A 20,052-nucleotide genomic window follows, 5' to 3' on the forward strand; every position below is an offset into this window, starting at 1 on the left:
CAATTTAAAAATTCACTCATAAAACGTGCAATTTTTTTTTTTTTTTATTTTGCTCCCTTAATTTTGAAAATTTTCTTCTGGTTCCCTCTAATTTTGAATTTTGGCTCCGCCCTTGGGTATATATGAAAAAAAGAAGGATAAATGTTATGGTTGAACTAATTTAACTATACATTCTTAATCTGTGTGAAAAGAAGTGAGATTATTTTTTCAGGATGGGGGAGTATAATTTTGCAAGTTAAAATGTTCAATAAAATGATGTTGCAAATTCAAGTGTTTAGTATGTGCAATTGTATAAGTTGAATTGTTAAAATGTTCAATAAATCAAAATAAGTGCCACAAAATTTATGATAATTATAGGGAGGCCAAATGGTAAAAATAATTTTGAATTTTAATTTTTTTTATCAATTATAGCCAATTCTTCTTTTAATTTTATCAATCAATACTATAATTTTTTTTTTTTTTTATCAAATCTATCATTTGTCTGCATTTCGCTAAATCGGTACTGACATAACGATTAAATTTAAATTGTAGGCCTTGCGAAATGCCTGATCAGTATTAAATCACCAGTTCACGTAGAATTAAAAATTATTAATTTTATGCACTTAAAAATCTTAAAATGTAAAATGGAAATCTTAGAATTATTATTTTAAAATCTTATAAATGTAATACTTTTCTTCTAATAAAAAAAATTTAATAAAATTTGACAATTTTCAAAAGTGAAAAGTACTATTAAAATCCTAAGTTTTTTACCATGAGAGTTTCAACGTTTATATTTTCTGTTCGATTCAATTTGGTTTTCGCAATTTTCACCTAAAAGCTTAAATCAATTTTTTGAATTTTATATTTTATAAAATTTATTTTTTTAATTTATAAATTTTAATTATAAATAATAGTTATTATGTATTTTAATTTAATTAAAAATTTGAGATTGTAAAGTTAATAAAAATTAATAATTACTCTATATTTAATTTGAACTCAAATTTAAAAAAATTAAAAGAGTTCATATTTATTATTGATTATATTCATATAAATAATATATAAATAATACTTTTCTATTTTTAAAATTAAATAATTATAATAATTTAAAATTTAATTTTTTAAAATTTGAAGTATAGAAAATTGAATAATTTTTCTTTGAAATTAAATAAAAAATTATATATATTTTTTTATTTTACGTGGACTAGTGTTTTCTCATGAGATCCACATATCATATCATACTTAACTTCCACATTAACACAACAATCTAACAGAACAAATACATACAAGATTTGAAATGAATAAATAAATTTGTGTATTGATGGATAAAACTGAAAGAATTGGCTAGAATTTCAAAATTGAGGTTTTTTTTTTTTTTTTTTTTTTTTTTTTTTTGTGTCAGTAGACCTTATAGATTTAAATTTATGCATTGGCTTAATTATCTTGGTTGATTAAACTATAATACATATTTAATGATTTATTGTAGCACGAGTTTCAAATGATAAATAACTGTATATATATTTGAGCGCACATATAAGATTTGTCTATACTTATTGTTTGAATTTACTCAAATATAAAGAGACTTAGGTATTAATTTATTATAATTTAAGAATACTATTATATTTTACACTTGGAGAAAAAGGATAAAGTCAGAATGTTTTTTCAAAAATAAACCTTTTGTAGATTGATTGATTTATGAATGGATCACATGTATAAATATACGCAAATTTTATCTCAATACAAAAAGACGAGACTTAATTTTTGATTTGACTCTAATGTGAAAACACTTACTAACAAGATAGAACACCATCTTCCTTATCTAATTATCATGAACATTAATAATTAAAGAACTTTCCCTTTCTTTGATTTGCCACGAAGACAAAATATATATGCTCTTTCATATACAAAAATAGTATAACCATACATTAAAGTATTAAGGCTCTGTTTGTTAATTGTTATTTTATTAAAGGAAAAAGGAGAGTAGAAAGAAGGGAAAACTTAAGGGAAGGGTGGTCGTGTCAAAGAATCAAGCACTTATGGCCCGGCTAGCCTCTCCTCCTCGTTTATATCACTTATTATTTTGTTTTTGACTCTCTCTTCTTTCTTTATAATGCAACACGTGTTATTCTCTCACATCTTTGAGCTGGACCTTCCTTCCTTCTTTTCCCTCTCTATATAAATCCCTCCTCTTACTCCCTTCTTCCTCAGGTCACTCAACTCCATTCACCTGCTCTTCTAAAACAAACCATATTTTTGAACTTCAACGAGTATACACAAATACCTTTCAACAGTCTTCTTAACCATACTAAAAAACTCAATTATGGCATCAACCGCACCACCAGCTATTACCATGGGCTCCTCCATATCTATTGGTAGGCCTAGCAGAAAGCCCAACGTCACTTGCTCTCTCCAAACTCCTTCCATTCTCCATTTCCCTAAACAATCCACTAGAACTGCTACTTACCCACCATCTTCTGCTATTTCCACTTCCACTACATCAAATCCAATAAACAAATCCTCTTCTACTGATATATCAGTACCGCCAGAATGGAATCTTTTACAGAAAGCTGCTTCCATGGTGTTAGATAAAGTGGAAAATGTTTTGGTTTCACACGAACGTAAATACCCTCTTCCTAAAACAGCGGACCCAACTGTTCAAATTTCCGGTAACTTCGCTCCCGTGCCGGAACAACCTGTTGTACGCGATTTACCGGTCACCGGTAAAATCCCAGATAGCATTCGAGGTGTCTATCTACGCAACGGCGCAAACCCACTTCACGAACCGGTGACTGGTCACCACTTCTTCGATGGCGACGGCATGGTCCATGCTGTCCGGTTCGAAGAGGGTTCAGTAAGCTATGCTTGCCGGTTTACGGAGACAAACCGTTTGGTTCAAGAGCGAAAATTGGGACGTCCAATTTTCCCAAAGGCCATAGGTGAGCTCCATGGGCATTCTGGAATTGCTAGGCTATTGCTTTTTTATGCCCGTGGTATTTTTGATATTGTTGACCCGAGCCATGGACTTGGTGTTGCCAACGCCGGGTTAGTTTACTTTAATGGTCGTCTTCTAGCTATGTCAGAAGATGATTTGCCTTACCATGTCCGTGTTCTTCCTTGTGGAGACCTGAAAACTGTTGGGCGTTACAATTTCAATGGCCAACTAAAGAGTACAATGATTGCTCATCCAAAAGTTGACCCATTTTCTGGTGAATTGTTTGCTCTTAGTTATGATGTTGTACAAAAACCATATCTGAAGTATTTCAGATTTTCCCCAATCGGTACCAAGTCTAAAGATGTTGAAATCTCTCTTGATGAGCCAACAATGATCCATGATTTTGCCATTACTGAGAAATTTGTTGTTATTCCTGATCAACAATTGGTCTTCAAGTTACCAGAAATGATTCGCGGTGGCTCTCCAGTAATCTACGACGAGAATAAGATATCAAGATTTGGTATTCTTGACAAGAAAGCAAATGACTCTTCAAAGATTAGGTGGATAGAAGCACCTGATTGCTTCTGTTTCCATCTTTGGAATGCATGGGAAGAGCCAGAGAGTGATGAGATTGTGGTGATTGGATCTTGTATGACTCCTCCAGATTCCATTTTCAACGAATGTGATGAGAGTTTAAAGAGTGTTTTATCAGAAATAAGGCTAAATTTGAAAACTGGGAAGTCCATTCGCAGGCCTATCATTTCTGATAAACATCAAGTAAACTTAGAAGCAGGCATGGTAAACAGGAATCTTCTGGGAAGAAAAACCCAGTTCGCTTATCTAGCTCTTGCAGAGCCATGGCCAAAAGTGTCTGGATTTGCCAAAGTTGATCTCTCAACTGGAGAGACAAAGAAGTATATCTATGGAGACAATAAATATGGAGGGGAGCCTCTGTTTCTTCCTGATTCTAATTCGGGAAAAGAAGATGATGGGTTTATTTTATGTTTTGTGCATGATGAGAAAGAGTGGAAATCAGAGCTACAAATTGTGAATGCCAAGAATTTGCAGCTAGAAGCAACAGTTAAGCTTCCTTCTCGAGTTCCTTATGGTTTTCATGGCACTTTTATTACTGCTAAGGATTTGGAGAAGCAAGCCTAGCTCAACTGCCTTATGGGTAGGTGATGAGGTAGTTGAGCCGCTAATATAATGTAATCAAAGCGCATTGCTAGTGCAAATTTGATTACATTACTGTATGTTTAGTTTTACTGGAGGAGATTGCCAGAGGGATTGCTTGCAGATATGTCCCCGGAGCTCCTCTGTTGAAGTGGTTATGTTTATTATTTTGGATTAATGCCCTTTAGAGTGAGACGTTTTGAGGGATCAGCTTGTAGCTTTTGGGTATAGCTTAGATTGAAGCTCAGCTGGTCTTTGCTTATTCTTTCACTCCATTTATGTGCCCGTGTAGTTACAAGAGTACATGTAAAGTGATCCTCTGTTATTCCATGTATTTACTTTGCTCTGATTTGTAATTATTGTTTATTTGTTTAATATACATACATATATATATCTGTTATTCCATTTATTATATATATATATATATATATATATATATACACACACAGACATACACATGTCTGTTATTCAATTTTGGTTCTTGTTGTAAATTGTTGAAGTGTCATGTCCATTTTCAAGCTCGACATTTTCTCTATTATTTAACTTTTTAACAATCGGTAGGGCTACAAGTAGATGGAAAATGGGCCAACATATGGATTATCATTTATCGCTATTGCAAGTGCTGATAGGTCGAATTTCAAATAAAAATATCAAAAGCATAAATATCATGGATTACATATTTGCTCTAACGGAAAATTATTGTGTAATTAAAGCATGATCCAGTGGTTAGTGCTATGTAATTAAGACATAACTTAGTGATAAATGTATATACGATCTGACAATAATTTGAGATTTGAATCTACTCGCCCCAATACTCAAAAGAAAAAAAGTAGCTGTGTAATGCATTGTGTTTGTGTGATCGTTATAATTGGACATAGGAATGTAATAAAAAAAAATCAAGAAATAAATTAGTGAAAAAAAAGACCAAAAAGTTATATTTTATTCAGTACTTACCATATTTAACTGTATGATATTCAAATAAACAATATGCAAAGGCATTAAATAGAGTTATTTCAATTTTCATGTAAGAGTAAAATTATTTTATTTATAGCTTTATATTATAAATTTGAGTCATGAAAATAATTATTTTTTTAAAACAATGAAAAGACGTCTTACATTAAGGTTGTGTTCGACAATATCTTCTTAAATAGTTTTTAGCGTTTTGACTATGCTAAATACTATTTTTTATTTATAATATTCGATAATATAACATTTGAAATAAAAGTTAAGGTAGCGTTTATTAACCCCTATAAGATTTAGGATTTAGCATTATATGAAAAACTACTTAAATGATTACTCAAACAGTTAAAAGTTATTAAAACAACTAATAGCTATCAAAATAATTAATTTTGCGAAATATAGCCCAAATTCTTCCCAGAATCCACGAAGATGGGACTATGCAGGGAGTGGGCTTCTAGGAAAGTGAGGAATGAAGATAATGGTTGTGGGTTCAATTTAGTTACAAATGGCAATATAGAAAGTGGCAGATTGCTATTGGTGGAGTGGAATGAAGATTGTTAGGTTCGTATAACCAACAATCCAATGACAAAAGGAAACATAATGATACCAAGGAATAAGGGACGTGACAAAATCATACACTTTGGGTAATGAACGAGTGAGATATTTATATAAATTTGTAGAGTGTGTTTTTGGAAGTCAACTTTCATGTAAATGGAGTTTCCTTTTTATGCAAAATGGTGTGTAAAGAATGATTACGATGCTGCAAAACGTACTGTGTCTGGTTATTATTGCAATAATAATAATAATAATAATAATAATTTTGCTGACCGCTGATTTATGGGAGACAATAACGAGTGATGACATAAACTATTGATATAAGAATACATTTTCTAGACCATAAAGTGACCCGTACTAGATTCAATTTTCACTACAAACTTATATATTAGCAAATTGGTTTTGGATATCAAACTAACAAGTTTTAGTGTTAGCATGTTAGATGAGGTAATTTTTTTAGAAAACTTCTTGTCTGCAGTCCGTCTTGCACACCAAGCCAATTAAAAAAAAGTTTTTTAAAAAATATTATTGTCTTTTCCTCCATTCCCGATATATAATCAGAATAACATCGTCTGGACCAAAATAACGTGTGTAATTGGTTTGGTTCAATGGTTGAGCCAAAATTAAAGACAAAGGGGACGGACAATTTTTTTCAAAAGTTAGAAAGGTCTAAAAAAAATTACACAATTTCAATGGATAACATTGAAAATTTTTAAAAATTTCGAGGTGCATTTAAAAAATTTTTTTGCTGAGGGGTGAGAGCCACTCCTAATTCCCCCTCTTCTTCATTGGTTTGGTGTATAAGTACACCCATGTGTCGTAACGTAGGGTATAGATAAGCCTTTCCCAATTTTTTTGTACTGTATTAGAATCTCCTAATTAATATGTTTGAGCTTAAAGTAGGCTTTAATTAATGAAGATTTAAACAATCAACTAATGAAGTAAACAATCTCCCAGCAATTGCATCATGGTCTGATGAGCTCTCTATGTTATAATTAGATAAACAAATCTAGTGTTACCAAACCAACAAATTAGTGCACGATAAAATTGAAGAAGCTTAAACCACTTGGTGAAGATGTGAATGGTGGATTGGCTAAGAAGCTCAATAATTGAGGAAAGTTTCTCCAAGTGGAAGTGGTTAATATGATGGTTTTGAGGGTCCAGCTGAACTGATACAATACAAGTTTTAAGTGCAGAAACAAGTTCCTGATATATCCCACTAGATAAGCCAAAGGTAAGGATGGGCTTCTCTCTTTCTCTGCTCATCAATAGGCATGTAGGGTAAGTGTCTTTTCTACTGTGTTCAATGCGCATTGCAATCTCATTTCAGGTTTTGGACTTAGCCATTGTCCCTTTCCTTCTGCTACTTGCATAGTCCTGTCTTTGTGTCTCTGTTTTCTGTGTTCTGTAACCAATTTTTCGTAGATGAAACCATCCATACAATCCTTGACCTAAAAAACTGAAAACAAATAAAAAATAATAAAAAGCAAACCTTTTATCATATTAGATTTTGATTTTTTGATATATATATTTTTAGCCTATGAAGTTTTCATATTTGAATTTATATGTTTGAAATTGAAAATAAAAAATATACAATTTATATGAAACCCAGTGGATAGAGCTTTGTCTGGCCTTACCCTTGCTTAGACTGTAAATTGCATTGGACCATCCGAAAACCCAAAATTGTTTTGGGCTGGCTGAGGTTCATAAACCCAAACTTGGGCTGCTAAAAGTTAAGCTGCACAGCCCGATTTGAGTCAACTTGAATATCTTATATTTTATGATATTTTAACTTTACTAATTTTATAAAATATGTGTTAAATTTGCATAATGGAGTTAAAATATTCCTAACTAAGTTAAAATTTGCATAATAACTATTAAGCTTTTAAACATATCCTTGTTTTACTTACAAAAATATCATTTGGCAAGTTTTATTTTTGCATTTTTATTTTTTGGTATTCAATACATGCATATTTCTCTTTCAATTAATTAAGGCAAACTACTGTGAATATACATTTTTATAAATAATATAATATATTTTAGAGCATATAAATCCAACCTACATATATATATATATATATATAAATAGTAAATACAACTATTGAAAGAAAGTGAACATATAAATTATATTATATACATTTTCAATGCATTATACTCAAAGAAATTTTCTATTTCCCAATTCTTATTTGATAGCAAAATTATTCAAGAGTTTGATCATATTCACAGCTATGCATAAATAGTCTTGATGAATGTCCTTTAAAATTTTATAATTTTTATCAAACGAAAATCAATTGTCTTTTTTCACCATCATAATCAAAAAACCAAAATCAATTTTAAAATTTTAATAATTTAGTAAACAATTCATAAGATTTTAGATAAATCAACCCATTTTCCTTGACTAGCAAGAAACAACAGATATTAGGAGCCATAAATAATTTTCATGTAATTAGGAATTCTTCCTACTCTAGCTACCTAATTATATATATTTTATTTTTCTAGTTTTAATTTTTGTAAATATTTTCATGGAAGCAATATGTACCGTGTACCTAAGATTTTATTATCTTTCTTTTTTTTGAATGGAAGATTTTACTACTTTGTATTAAAAGAAATTATGACTATGTTTGGTTGGATGTAATGCAATGTAATGTAATTAAAGATGTAACGCAATGAAAAATGTAATAGAATGGAATGTAATTAAGATTTCATTACTATGTTTAGTAATATAATTAATAAAATTTATAGAATGTAATCACCATTCCATTTTTATGTTTGTCTGTTGATATATAATGTAATGTAATTAAAACACTACCACCACTAATAATACTGCCGCCACCACCACCAATTACACCATCACCATCACTCTACCACCACCGCCACTGCTCCACCACCACCACCACCATCTCCACCACTACAACCACCACTCCACCACCACCACCACATCAAACACCACTTTACCACCACATCAAACACCACTTTACCACCACTACCACATCATTATTAATACAAAAGAAATATCTGAACTAAAAACTATTCATTGTATTAAGTTATTAAAGATCATTTAGATTTATAAATGTCTTTGAACTAAAAAATTAAAAGAAGGTAAGCCGAAAAAGTATAATTTAGTGGTGATCATTCGGTCAGTTCAGGTAAATTTTTAACCGAAATAAATTAATCAAATTTTTTTTAGTTAACCGAATTTGACTGAATTAATTTTTTAACCGAACCGAAGTTAGAGAAAATAAAAACTTAATTAACCGATCGAATTCAACTGAAATTTATGATTAATCGACTTTAACCGAAATAAAAATTATCTCAAGTTATTAATTACTACTTAATCAAAATAAAAACTGAAATATTTTTAATTTCTAATTTAGTATCTACTTAATCGAACTTTTAACCGAACATTTATTCACCAAATCAAATTGACCGAATTAATCAAATTAACCAAATTGGCCAAATCAAATGTTTACCCCTAATGTAATATAACAAAATAAAAGTTAATTAAGTCATTAGAAATTAACTTTTTTTTCATATATTTTCATTCAATAAATTAAATTACAGGTATTTTGATCTTTTTAATGATTTTTCATTTTATTTTTCCCATTCCTATAAAATAATAAAATATAATTTTTATCTTGTGTTGCATATTAAACACTAAAATATAATTTTATTATGTGGTAGTGGTGGTGATAGAGTGGTCATTGTGGTGGCCGTGGTAGAGTGACTTAGGTGGTAGTGGCAGCAATGCAAAGTGATGGTTATGGTGGTGATGATGGTGGTAGAGCACTGGTGGTGATGATGGTGGTTAAAGTGATGGTGGTGATTGAGGTGGAGATGATGGAGCAGTGGTGATGGTGGTAAAGTGATGGTGGTGGTAGTTGAGGTGGTGGTGATAGTTGAGGTGGAGGAGCGATGGTGGTTGAGTTGATGGAGTAATGGTGGTGGTGGAGTGGTGATGGTGGTGTGATTAGTGGTTGAGGTGGTGATGTTAGTTGAGACAGAGGCGATAAAGCCGTGGTGATGGTGGTAGAGAGATGGTGGGGTGGTGGCGGCGGTGGCGGTGGTGATGTGGTGGAGCAACGGTGGTGTTGGAGGAGGAGGTGGAGGAGCGATGGTGGTTGAGGTGGTAGAGCAGTAGTGGTGGTGGTGGTGGTGGAGCAGTAATGGTAGTGGTGGTGGTTGAGGTGGCGATAAGGGTGGTGGAGCAGTGGTGGTAGTAGTGGCGTGGTGGTGGTGGTGGCGCGGTGGTAGTTGGAGCGATGGTGGGGGTGGTAGTGGTGGTGGCGGTGGTGGAGTGATGGTGGTTGTAATGGTGGCGATAGAGTGGTAATGGTGGTAGTTATGGCGCAATGTTTGTGGAGGAGTGGTGGTTAATCAATTGTGGTAGTGGTGGTAGAGTAGTGGTTAAGCAGTGGTGGTAGTGGTGGTAGAGTAGTGGTTAAGCAGTGGTGGTAGTGGTGGCAGTTTGATGGTGATAGAGTGGTTGAGGTGGTGGTGGTGATGGAGCAGTTGGTGGTGGTTGTGGTGGTGAGGTGATAGTATTAAATGGCCTTGAATGATAAAATTTTTATTAGGGCAACTTAATATAATTGGTATTACATGTATTTGATATAATGGACAATACATGTGTTTTTTGATGTAATGAATATCACATCAAATTAAATAATGAAGATTACACATGTAATCTCAATTACATTATTTTTTCCAAAAAAAGTCTAACCAAACAATATAATCAGTCATATAATATAATTTTCATTCCATTACAAGATTAATTACATCACATCAAACATAGCCTAAAATTATGCGTGTAGTATTTCCATCCTCTTAGACCAATTGGAGTCAATGACACAAAGCTTAAAATTATGCGTGTAGTATTTGCATCCTCTTAGGCCAATTGGAGTTAATGACACAAAGCTAATAATAAGTTTTTCTTTTTTTGGCATAATATGGATTTTTTAGACATTATAATTTTACATGATAATAAATAAAGTAACATGCCATACCAAGGCATATCATAATAAAAAAGTGCATATGTATATATATGATTTAAGATTTGGAAGTTCAAATCATAAAAAGAGATTGTTCCTTTCAAAACTTCTCATTTTATATATATATATATATATATAAGAAAATCGTGGAATATGTATTACTAAATTATTAAAAATATCAAATTAAAATTCAATTTCCAACCATTTTTTCAACGTTTTTTTATCAGCCAAACTCAAAATCTTTTTATTAATTTTCAGGATCTAAGTTTTTGTTTTTTAAAGGTTGATAATTACATCTTACTAACATACAACTTTTATTATTATTGATTCATATTATCTTTTAAAAATATTATATTTATAATTATATGGAAATATTTAGTACTATATTTACTTTAAGTATATTCAATTGTATTGATAATCCAGTATATAACATTTAGTGATAATGAAAATTCTTATACAATAGTAATTTACATCAAGTCCAATACATAGTATCTATATATATTTATATAAAAGTTAAAACAAAAACAAAATTTAAGGCTCTTTCTTTTTTCACTATTCTATTTTTCTTTTTTTTTTTTAGAAATTTTTGAAGTTGTTCTTTATTTGTCTAGATTAGACAATTTAAGTATTTTCATTAATTTTTTATTATAATTATTTATATTAAATTATTTAAGTTATTAAACTTTATCTATACTAATTATCCACCATAAAATACAGTTTGAGTTGTTTAAATTATACACTTTATCTAAAATATAGCCCAATTAGTTGAATTTAGAAAATTTTGAAATTGTTCTTTAATTTTCTGTGTCTTGATTGGATAACTTAAATATTTCGATTAAATTTTATTATAATTATTTAAATTACTGAACTTATCTATATCTAATTATCTACTGGTTTGAGTTGTTTATATTACACACCCTACTTAAAATATAGCCGGATTGGCGAGCAAATAATGCAGAGATTGATAAAGTCAAATGGATTCTACAGGTTTATTGGGAGGCATGTAGACAAAAAATCAACCTTGACTAGTCCGAAATTTCTTTTAGTTCTAATGTTGCGCAGATGTCCGACGCACTATTCAAGAGAGATTGGGCGGGATTGACCAACACGCTAAATACTTAGGTTTACCAGCGACAGTTGAGAGAAACAAGAAAATCATGTTTAGCAACATTATTGATCGTGTTGCAAAAAACCAGAAGGGATGGAAAGAGAAGACCCTCTCGAATGCAGGTAAAGAGATGTTGCTTAAGTCGGTTATCCAGGCTATTCCTACCTATACTATTTCCTGTTTCCTTTTACCCTTGGATATTTACAGTTCGATAGAAAGTATGATGTCGAAATTTTGGTGGGGTTCTCAGTAGAAGGAGCGAAAAATTCATTGGGCTTCTTGGACTAAGCTTTGTAAATCAAAGAATCTTGGAGGGGTTGGTCTTCGAGATTTACATATTTTTAATTTAGCTATGCCCGCCAAGCGATGCTGGAGACTCTATCAGGACATTGATTCTTTAACCTACGGCCTCCTAAAAGCCAAGTATTTCCCTATTAATTGTTTCTCTAATGCAAAAATTGGATTTCAGCCAAGTTATACATGGAGAAGCATAATGAAAGCACGTTGGCTTATTGAGAAAGGGTCGCGCTGGCTCATTGGCAATGGAGCTTCTACTCATATATAGCTGGATAATTGGTTGCCCCAGTAGAATGGTTTTCGACCGTTTTCTCCGCCATCTGTCCTTGATGTTCAAGCCACTATTTCTGAGCTAATAGAACCAGACGTTCTAGCTTTGGATTCTTAGTTGATTCGATCTATTTTACTCCCTTTTGAAGTTGAAGAGATTTTGCAAATACCACTCAGCTACAGATGTGAGCATGATACTCTTGTTTGCCAACATACAAAATCAGGTTCGTTCACGGTTCGTTCTGCATATCATTTTGCTATGAATGTCTTAGAGCAAGAGGCGATAGGGAATTCCTCGAGTAATAATTTTTGTGATGCCCGCTTTATTTGGAAGCCTAAAATTTCACATAAAATCAAGCATTTTGTGTATCGAGCTTGTTTTCGTCAATACTGTCTAAGAATGCTATCAAAAGCAGTGGAGTGCAGATTGATGATGTGTGCCAGGTTTGTGGTTTGGAAACTGAAACAGATTCTCATATTCTTCTGGAGTGTCCTGTTAATGATTATCTTCAGCTCCAAATTCTATTCTATTCCTTACCTCAACAAATCTGTATCAACATGTGAGCTGTCAAGGAGCAATTGTAGGATAGAAATATTATAGTTACCTAATCTGATTGTAAATTATAGCCTAAATTAATGTAATTTCTTTTCTTTCTATATTAGCTTCCTGTATAGGCTATATATATATCTTTCTGCTAATGTTTGTATATATCAAATTGTGAATACAAATTCTCAAATTCTTCTCTTTATTTTACATTTCTTCTCTTTATTTTACATGGTATCAGAGCCAATGGCCCTTGTTCCGATATCATCCTCCTCCATGCCTTTTATCACCTCTTCTTCTTCTTTTTCCATTAAGCTTACTCAAAAGAATTACCTCTCATGGAAAACACAGTTTACACCCATTCTTAATTTTCAAAAGCTTAATGGTTTCATTGATGGATCTATTCCACCTCCTTCTCAAACTATGTAACATCCCTTCCCGGTCCACCCATGAATCCGAATGAACCGAGCTGAGATGCTACAATCTGGTTGAACCTAAGTCCTGTCATGCTGAAATCATCCTGTATGCTAAATATTATGTCATGCTGTTGCTTTATACATCATTTATATACAGACATTGATTTAATATATACAAGACATTACACTATTTTCCAAAATGAAATGGGCCCAACTATGTGCCCACCAAAATATCAAAATGAGTAGTTACCCTGAAGACTGGGTCTTCAAAAGATGAACTGCGGCAATTGTAAAGATGACTCTCTACGGTCCAGACCCAAAACCTGCGAGTTAAAATAGGTAACTCGCTGAGCAAATAAAGCTCAGTGAATATCTCAACTTAATAAGAATTAAATAATTAAGCATGTAAGCACACATATCATTATACTTTCATGGTCTTACTTGGTGTTCATTATGCTGTATGAAGTATGCAATTTTTATTAAACATCGTATAATTTATAAATAACACAATTCATAACTGTATGGCTCCATAAGGTTACAGTGAAACTAAAGTGATAAGAATGACTGTATGAAACTGGATCAGGTGATTCTAAATTCTATGGTAGCTAACACATTAGGGTACAAATATGTCTTCTACCACCTCTCTGAAATATGTTGGTAAAGTATTCAAATATTGAATTAAAGTAGCAACTTCTAGTCTGCCCAGCTGTTGGTTTCCAGCCTGCATAGTTTGTACCATTTTGGTCATATCTCTCAATTTATAAGGCCAATTTAGGTGAGTCTAAATTCTATGGTTAGCTAACACATTAGGGTACAAATATTTCTTCTATGACATCTCTGAAATGTGAGTCCCGTATATGTATGGCATAACCCAAGAGGGGGGTGAATTGGGTTTTGTAAAAATATTTTAGATTTTAAAAACAAAATATAGAATTCTAAGTCCAGCGGAAAAATAGAAAACTTGTGAGAATAAAATATGAATTAGAACTTCCTCACAATGTTCTCCAGACAGACTATGCAAAGTGCAGCTATTAATTAGAACCTGCTTCACAATGTCTTATTCAATATTAGAACTTCTTTATGACGGAAAGCTATTGTGTTTAGAACTTCCTCATAAAGTTTAGAAAATCATATAAGACTATGTGAGAGACAGTTGTTGAAATTAGAACTGCCTCGCAAAGCTTTGATCAAGTTTAGAAAACTGATTAGAAACTCAAGTAGTGAAATATACTATAAATAGAAGAACTGTTTAGAACTTGGTATATTCACTTATCAGAATTCTAGAGTTCTAATGTTCAGAGAATATAAGACTTATTACAGTTTTAGAACATAAAAAAATCATTAACAACTTTAGCATTTCTAAAATATAAATAGAAGTGTAAGTAAAGTACTATCAAGCAAAACTTCAGAAAATAAAAAGATCAACACAGTGATTTATAGTGGTTCAGCACTAACTCGCCTACATCCACTCCCCAAGACTCATCTTGAGATCCTCAACTATGTTATCTCTTTTCAAGGGTAAGAGACAAACCAACAGTACAAGGCAATAGATCAACACCTAGATCTACCCTTTATCCCACTAGATTTTCCAAAGGTTCTAGTTAACCTCAACCCTTTCTATTTTTGGCGGAGTACAGAAACTCAATTCAAGACATTAGAATCTCTCACGGAGAAGGTTGCTTGATAACCTCTTTCACAATAGCTTTTCACCTAAGCTATTACACAAATGTTTATCAAATAAAATCCTATCTACTATAGATTACAGAATCTAAATAGATAGAAAGAAATGCAATTATAAGCACAGAAAAAACAGTTTTTCAGATTAGAAAATCATTTAGAACACAGAACCATTTTTCAAAAGTAATTAACAAAATTCTTTTCTCTTTAAAGATAAAAACGTGAAGTGTAAAGATGAAAAGAAAAATGGGGGTAGAGATTAAGTTTTGAGAGATAAAGAATGTGATCAATAAGTGAATACTCTTAAAACGAAAACTCTTTCTTTCGCTTAGTTCAAAGCGTGAAAGCTCCTTTTTATAGAGAGCTTTGTGACTCTTGCTTTTGGAAAGTGGATATTTCATTTCGAAATAAGAATATTTGCTTTCCTTATTTAGAAGATATGAAAATCTTAGTTACCAAAAATTTATTTTATCGTTTTGGTAAGAGAATAGAAGATGATCTTCCTTTCCAAAAAGATTTTCCGAAAGCATTTTATTTGGGAAAGTATTTTTCGAAAAGATACTACTTACTAAAAACGAAAAGATACAATCTTCCTTCGTTTTAGGTAAGAGAATAAATTAAAATTCTTTAGATCTTTAAAGGGAATTTCCGAAAAAGAAAGTGTATGATTTATTACCAAAATCGTTAGAGACATAATCTCTTTAATTTTAGGTAATTGAATCATTTTGACTTTAAAGAATATTTTCGAAAACAAACTTTTGACCAAAGAATTTATTTTTGAAGAATTTTAATTTCCGAAAAATATTTTTGATGAGAGAAAAATTAGTTTATGTGCTTAGAAATGAATTTTCTCTCTATCCTACAATGTATCCTACATACCTAATCACTAGGATCTTCGGATACCTTCACACACTACGGATTTTGTAGGACTTGCCTGAAACACCCCGAATTTTTATTTTCGAAACCTTTGAATTTTTATTAAATCAAAAATCAGAAATTTTGATCGTGTGGGCTACAATTAGAATAAAAATCCCAATTCGAGCCCAAGTTTGCGAGTTGGGCCTAAGCCCAAATATATCATCAGAAGTTTCGATTTGAAAACAGTTAAAATTTTCAAGAAATAATATGAAACTCTAGCAATTTAATCTATTATGAATATATATAAATTAATTAACCCAAAATCAAATATCATTACTATTAATATTTTTAATTTTTATTGAGTAAATGGAGAAAAAGTTAAGGAACCTAAGTAAAATAATTAAAAATAAATCGAACCGGACCCAGAAATCAAATTAATTTTCGAAACCACACAAATAACCTAAAAACCAAGAAAAAAAAAACCAGATAACAAAACAAAATCGAGCTAAATCGCTGAATTGAATCAAACCGGTTCGAGTCGAACCGAAATGACCCAGATTCTTGTAGAACCGCCTTTCTTTCTCTTTTCTTTCTTCTTCCCCTTCTTCTTCCTGGCGCGCGCGACAGCCCCTCCTCTTCCCTCTCCTTTTCGCTTCCGGCCACCGTTCGACAAGAATGAAGTGGCGATCGATTCCTTTGGCGATACTGGGCACGATTCCAGTCTTCCCTCGCTCCGATCGAACCTTCAGTGGCGCGGATATGGCTTCCTCATCTTCTTCGCGACGCAGCTGCAACTCCGGCGAGATCGAGCGATTCCGGCGACGTGAAGCTTCAAGGTGAGCTCCGATCGACTCCTCCATCCTGTGTGAACGTTTTCCATCCAAGAAGCGACGGTTTTAGTGGAAGAAATCGAAAACACCATGGCCGCCGGCAAGGAAGGGACTGTCGGGCTTGTTTCGGCCAAACGAGCCACTAGTTCAACAAACCGATTGTAGATTTGGAATCCTCACAAAAATTGGAGTCGGGTGGTTGTAACCCTGCAACTTTCTGGACACTCGCGACTTTCCGCCACCGTGCACGGCGGCGGGCGGCGGCGGTCCGGTGACCGGCCGGCGACACTCCGGCGAGGCCCCGAGAGACAGAATGTTCCTCTCTTCACGCTGATCACGGAATCGTTGCCCGATTCTCAATTGGTACGTTCTAAGATTCAACTCTTAATTTTTGTATATAAAGAATTAATTGAGTAACGAATTTAATTGAGTTATTAAATAGATTGAATTGAATAATAAGAAGTTAGGTTATTGGAATAGTTTAAATATATATAGACATTTATGGTCTTTTGTAAATATATTAGGTTGGAAGCTTGTGAATTTAATTGGGGGATTTATAGGAGAATTCGAACTTAGGATTCACTTGTTAGAAATTGTGATTATATTAGGTTGAGTATATAATTTAAAAATCACTATTCAACCTAGCTAAATATATTTAATGTTGAAAATCTAGGACATAAGTCATTTTGGAATAATTGTCATAAATCGAAACGTGAAGGACGAATCGGAATTAATTAGTTAGATAATTAGATGATCGAATCTAAATAAATAGTAGTTATAAATAGTTACTGTTAAAAATGAGTTTTAACAGCTTAACAATTTAATTACCATAAGTTTTTAGTTTGGTCGGCTTATGACTTAACAAATAATCTTGTATGAGTATTGTTGTTTTGGAAGGAGGATGGGATTTTAAATTGATTGATTGCCCGACGGATGGGCTGTGTGCAATGATTGATAAAGATATGATAATATTGCGATATCTGAGCAGGTAGATAGTCCAATTTTTAGGGGAGGTGCTGCCGAAATTTCGATAGAACTTAGATAAATTTTGATTAATAACATAATTAATAAGTCTTATTTAGATTAGTTCTATGATTTGGTACATAATAAATATAGGGCTCTGATTAGTTATTATCTTTATTATTCATTTAATCATTCACATCTTTATTTATTTATTTTCATTATTATTGTTATTATTGTTATTTATATTATTATTGTTGTTTATTGTTAATGCTATTTATTTATTTATTTATTTGCATTAATTTTGGATGTTTAATTGTGCATCGCATTACGATGTCTAATTGATTAATATGTCTGCATTTAATTGCAATGTTTGATTAATTGTGTTGTGATATTGATGTGCTTTGTTTGTGTGGAATTGGGATGAAGTGGGTCACCATGGGACTGTGAGACCGTACCGTTATATGGATCCAATATGATTACCGTTAGCCGGGTAAATGGGAGATCGGCGCCCCCGTGTGCACCTACCGTTACCGTTACCGTTATCGTTAACCACGGGTTGGCTTCTCGTCGTTGCACACCGGACAGTCTAGATTTGATCGCAGCCCGCAGGGTGGCCTCCTGTTGTGAGCGCTTGATGATCTAGATTGGATGGAGACCACCGGGTTGCCTCCTGTTGGTATGAAAAAGAAAAGAGAGGATAGAAAAACAATGAGAGGGCTGGTCAAGTGAGGATTAGACCGGTCGGCCAGTATGGGGGATCGGCTCCCTGGTGCACATGTGAGAGGATGAGCCATGTGGGAGGACGGCTCATCGGGGGTTCGGTGACTCCACTGACTAATTTCCACGTGATTTGATTATATGAAGTTGTTAATGATTGTGAGTGCTGGTGATGTGCCATTGTGTGGTTGGCTGCGTGAGCATATAACTAGTCGGATGACTAGATTGATACATTTACACATTTGTGTGACTGCGTGTGTTGTGCAATAATTATTACTCCTTAGAAAATTTATGTGTCTTGTTTAATTTTTCAGGAAGTCAGATTCTCTTTAATTCGATTTAGGTTACGTTTCTTCGACGCAGGGCACTAAAAAAAAATTTTCCCTAGTTCCAAAATTATTTTACTATGTAACTGTATGTATAAAAGGCTATGTATATCAAACAGTTAGTGACTCCGCAGTTATAGGATTTGTATATTTTTAATCGTTTATTTTTATAAATGTGATGCATTGTTAATTGGGCCCGAGCTGTGGAATGTTGTAGCTGATAAATTTGGGCCGAGATTTAGTAAAATATTGAGGTTTATTTTTCATAATCCTATGGGCTGAATGTTGAAATTTATACCGAGATAATAGATTCTAGTGTTTCAGGCTTACTACGGGCCTCGGGGGCCTTAAGCTTACCTGGGCCCTAGTGCCGGTCCGGCCCATGGAATCGGGTTGTGACAAAGTTGGTATCAGAGCTTAGGTTAGGGTTCTAGGACACAACTGCGGAGTATAGGAAATTTCTTTATGTTGGGATCGGCCGTAACCAACATAAGGAAAGAAGCTTGGGAATTTCCTTCTTAGGGAGGGTGGACGCACTGAACCCTATGAAGGAAAGATCCATACCTGCTGTGTAAACCAATGGTCCATAGAAAGAAGTAATTGAGGATTAGAGTGAAAGTAGTGGACAATAGGATGAACCCATCGCAATACCTATAAGGGCCAGAGTTGGTAGCAAACTTTAGGTGAGGGAATAGAGTAGTACCTGGACGGTAGTGGATTGGCCTGATCACCCAGTACACTACCTTTCATGTGATCTCTATTCCTATCGGGAAGTATGAGTGTGTAGAGTATAAGAGGATTGTCATTGGTGGAACAGATTTATACACATAGGAAGTAATCTTAAGGTAACTAGGAATATCTGATCAAATATTTAGCTCAACTACTGAATTTCTTTAGAGTTTATTCAAAAATATAAACCTTTTTATTATTATATTTTTATCTTTTATTTACTTGATATTTAAATTCGACGCCCCATTTTGATTTTAAATTAAATTATGTCGTGATAAATAATTAAAAAAAAAAAATCTGTGTTGATAGGTATTAGATAAAGGTGAATATTTAAGATAGGTGATAAATGCTAAGTTGAATTATTGGCGGTTAGATAGATCGCGATTAATGATGATTAGTAGACAAAATAATTAATAAGAATACTCTCTTATCCTTAACAAATTAATAGGCAACATTAGTAGAATGGAAGGTTATCAAATGAGATTTAGGTTGTGAATGGAAATGCAAATTACTAAGAGATATTATTATGAAAGTTAAATTTTCGTGATGATTATTAAGGCGACATAAGGAATAAGCGCTGGAAAGAGAAATTGATGGTTAAGTGGAAGGAGTGAAAATTTTTATAGGAGTGAGATAGCTAAGGGATGTAGTGATGAAAGAGCTGTATAACAAATGAACGAATCTATAGTAAAGATATTATGGGGACAATCGAATTTGTATAGATGAGAAACAA

The 20,052-nt window shown here is 33.0% G+C and overlaps 1 protein-coding gene across 1 annotated transcript; it reads left to right on the plus strand.

The window, feature by feature from the left end:
- The first annotated feature begins 2,165 nt into the window (after positions 1–2,165).
- LOC105643751 (9-cis-epoxycarotenoid dioxygenase NCED3, chloroplastic) lies at positions 2,166–4,486 on the plus strand. The gene has a single exon (XM_012228949.4). The coding sequence runs from the start codon at positions 2,297–2,299 to the stop codon at positions 4,064–4,066; it is 1,770 nt and encodes a 589-aa protein (XP_012084339.1). The 5' UTR covers positions 2,166–2,296; the 3' UTR covers positions 4,067–4,486.
- Positions 4,487–20,052: the final 15,566 nt, after the last annotated feature.

Source organism: Jatropha curcas, chromosome 7 (assembly GCF_041381405.1).
Source record: "Jatropha curcas cultivar XTBG-Jc1 chromosome 7, XTBG_Jcur_1.0, whole genome shotgun sequence".
In the NCBI taxonomy this organism is placed as follows: Eukaryota; Viridiplantae; Streptophyta; class Magnoliopsida; order Malpighiales; family Euphorbiaceae; genus Jatropha; species Jatropha curcas.

Excerpts from the sequence above, each read along its gene's own strand:
- LOC105643751 (XM_012228949.4), top strand. The coding sequence starts at position 2,297 with ATGGCATCAACCGCACCACCAGCTATTACCATGGGCTCCTCCATATCT.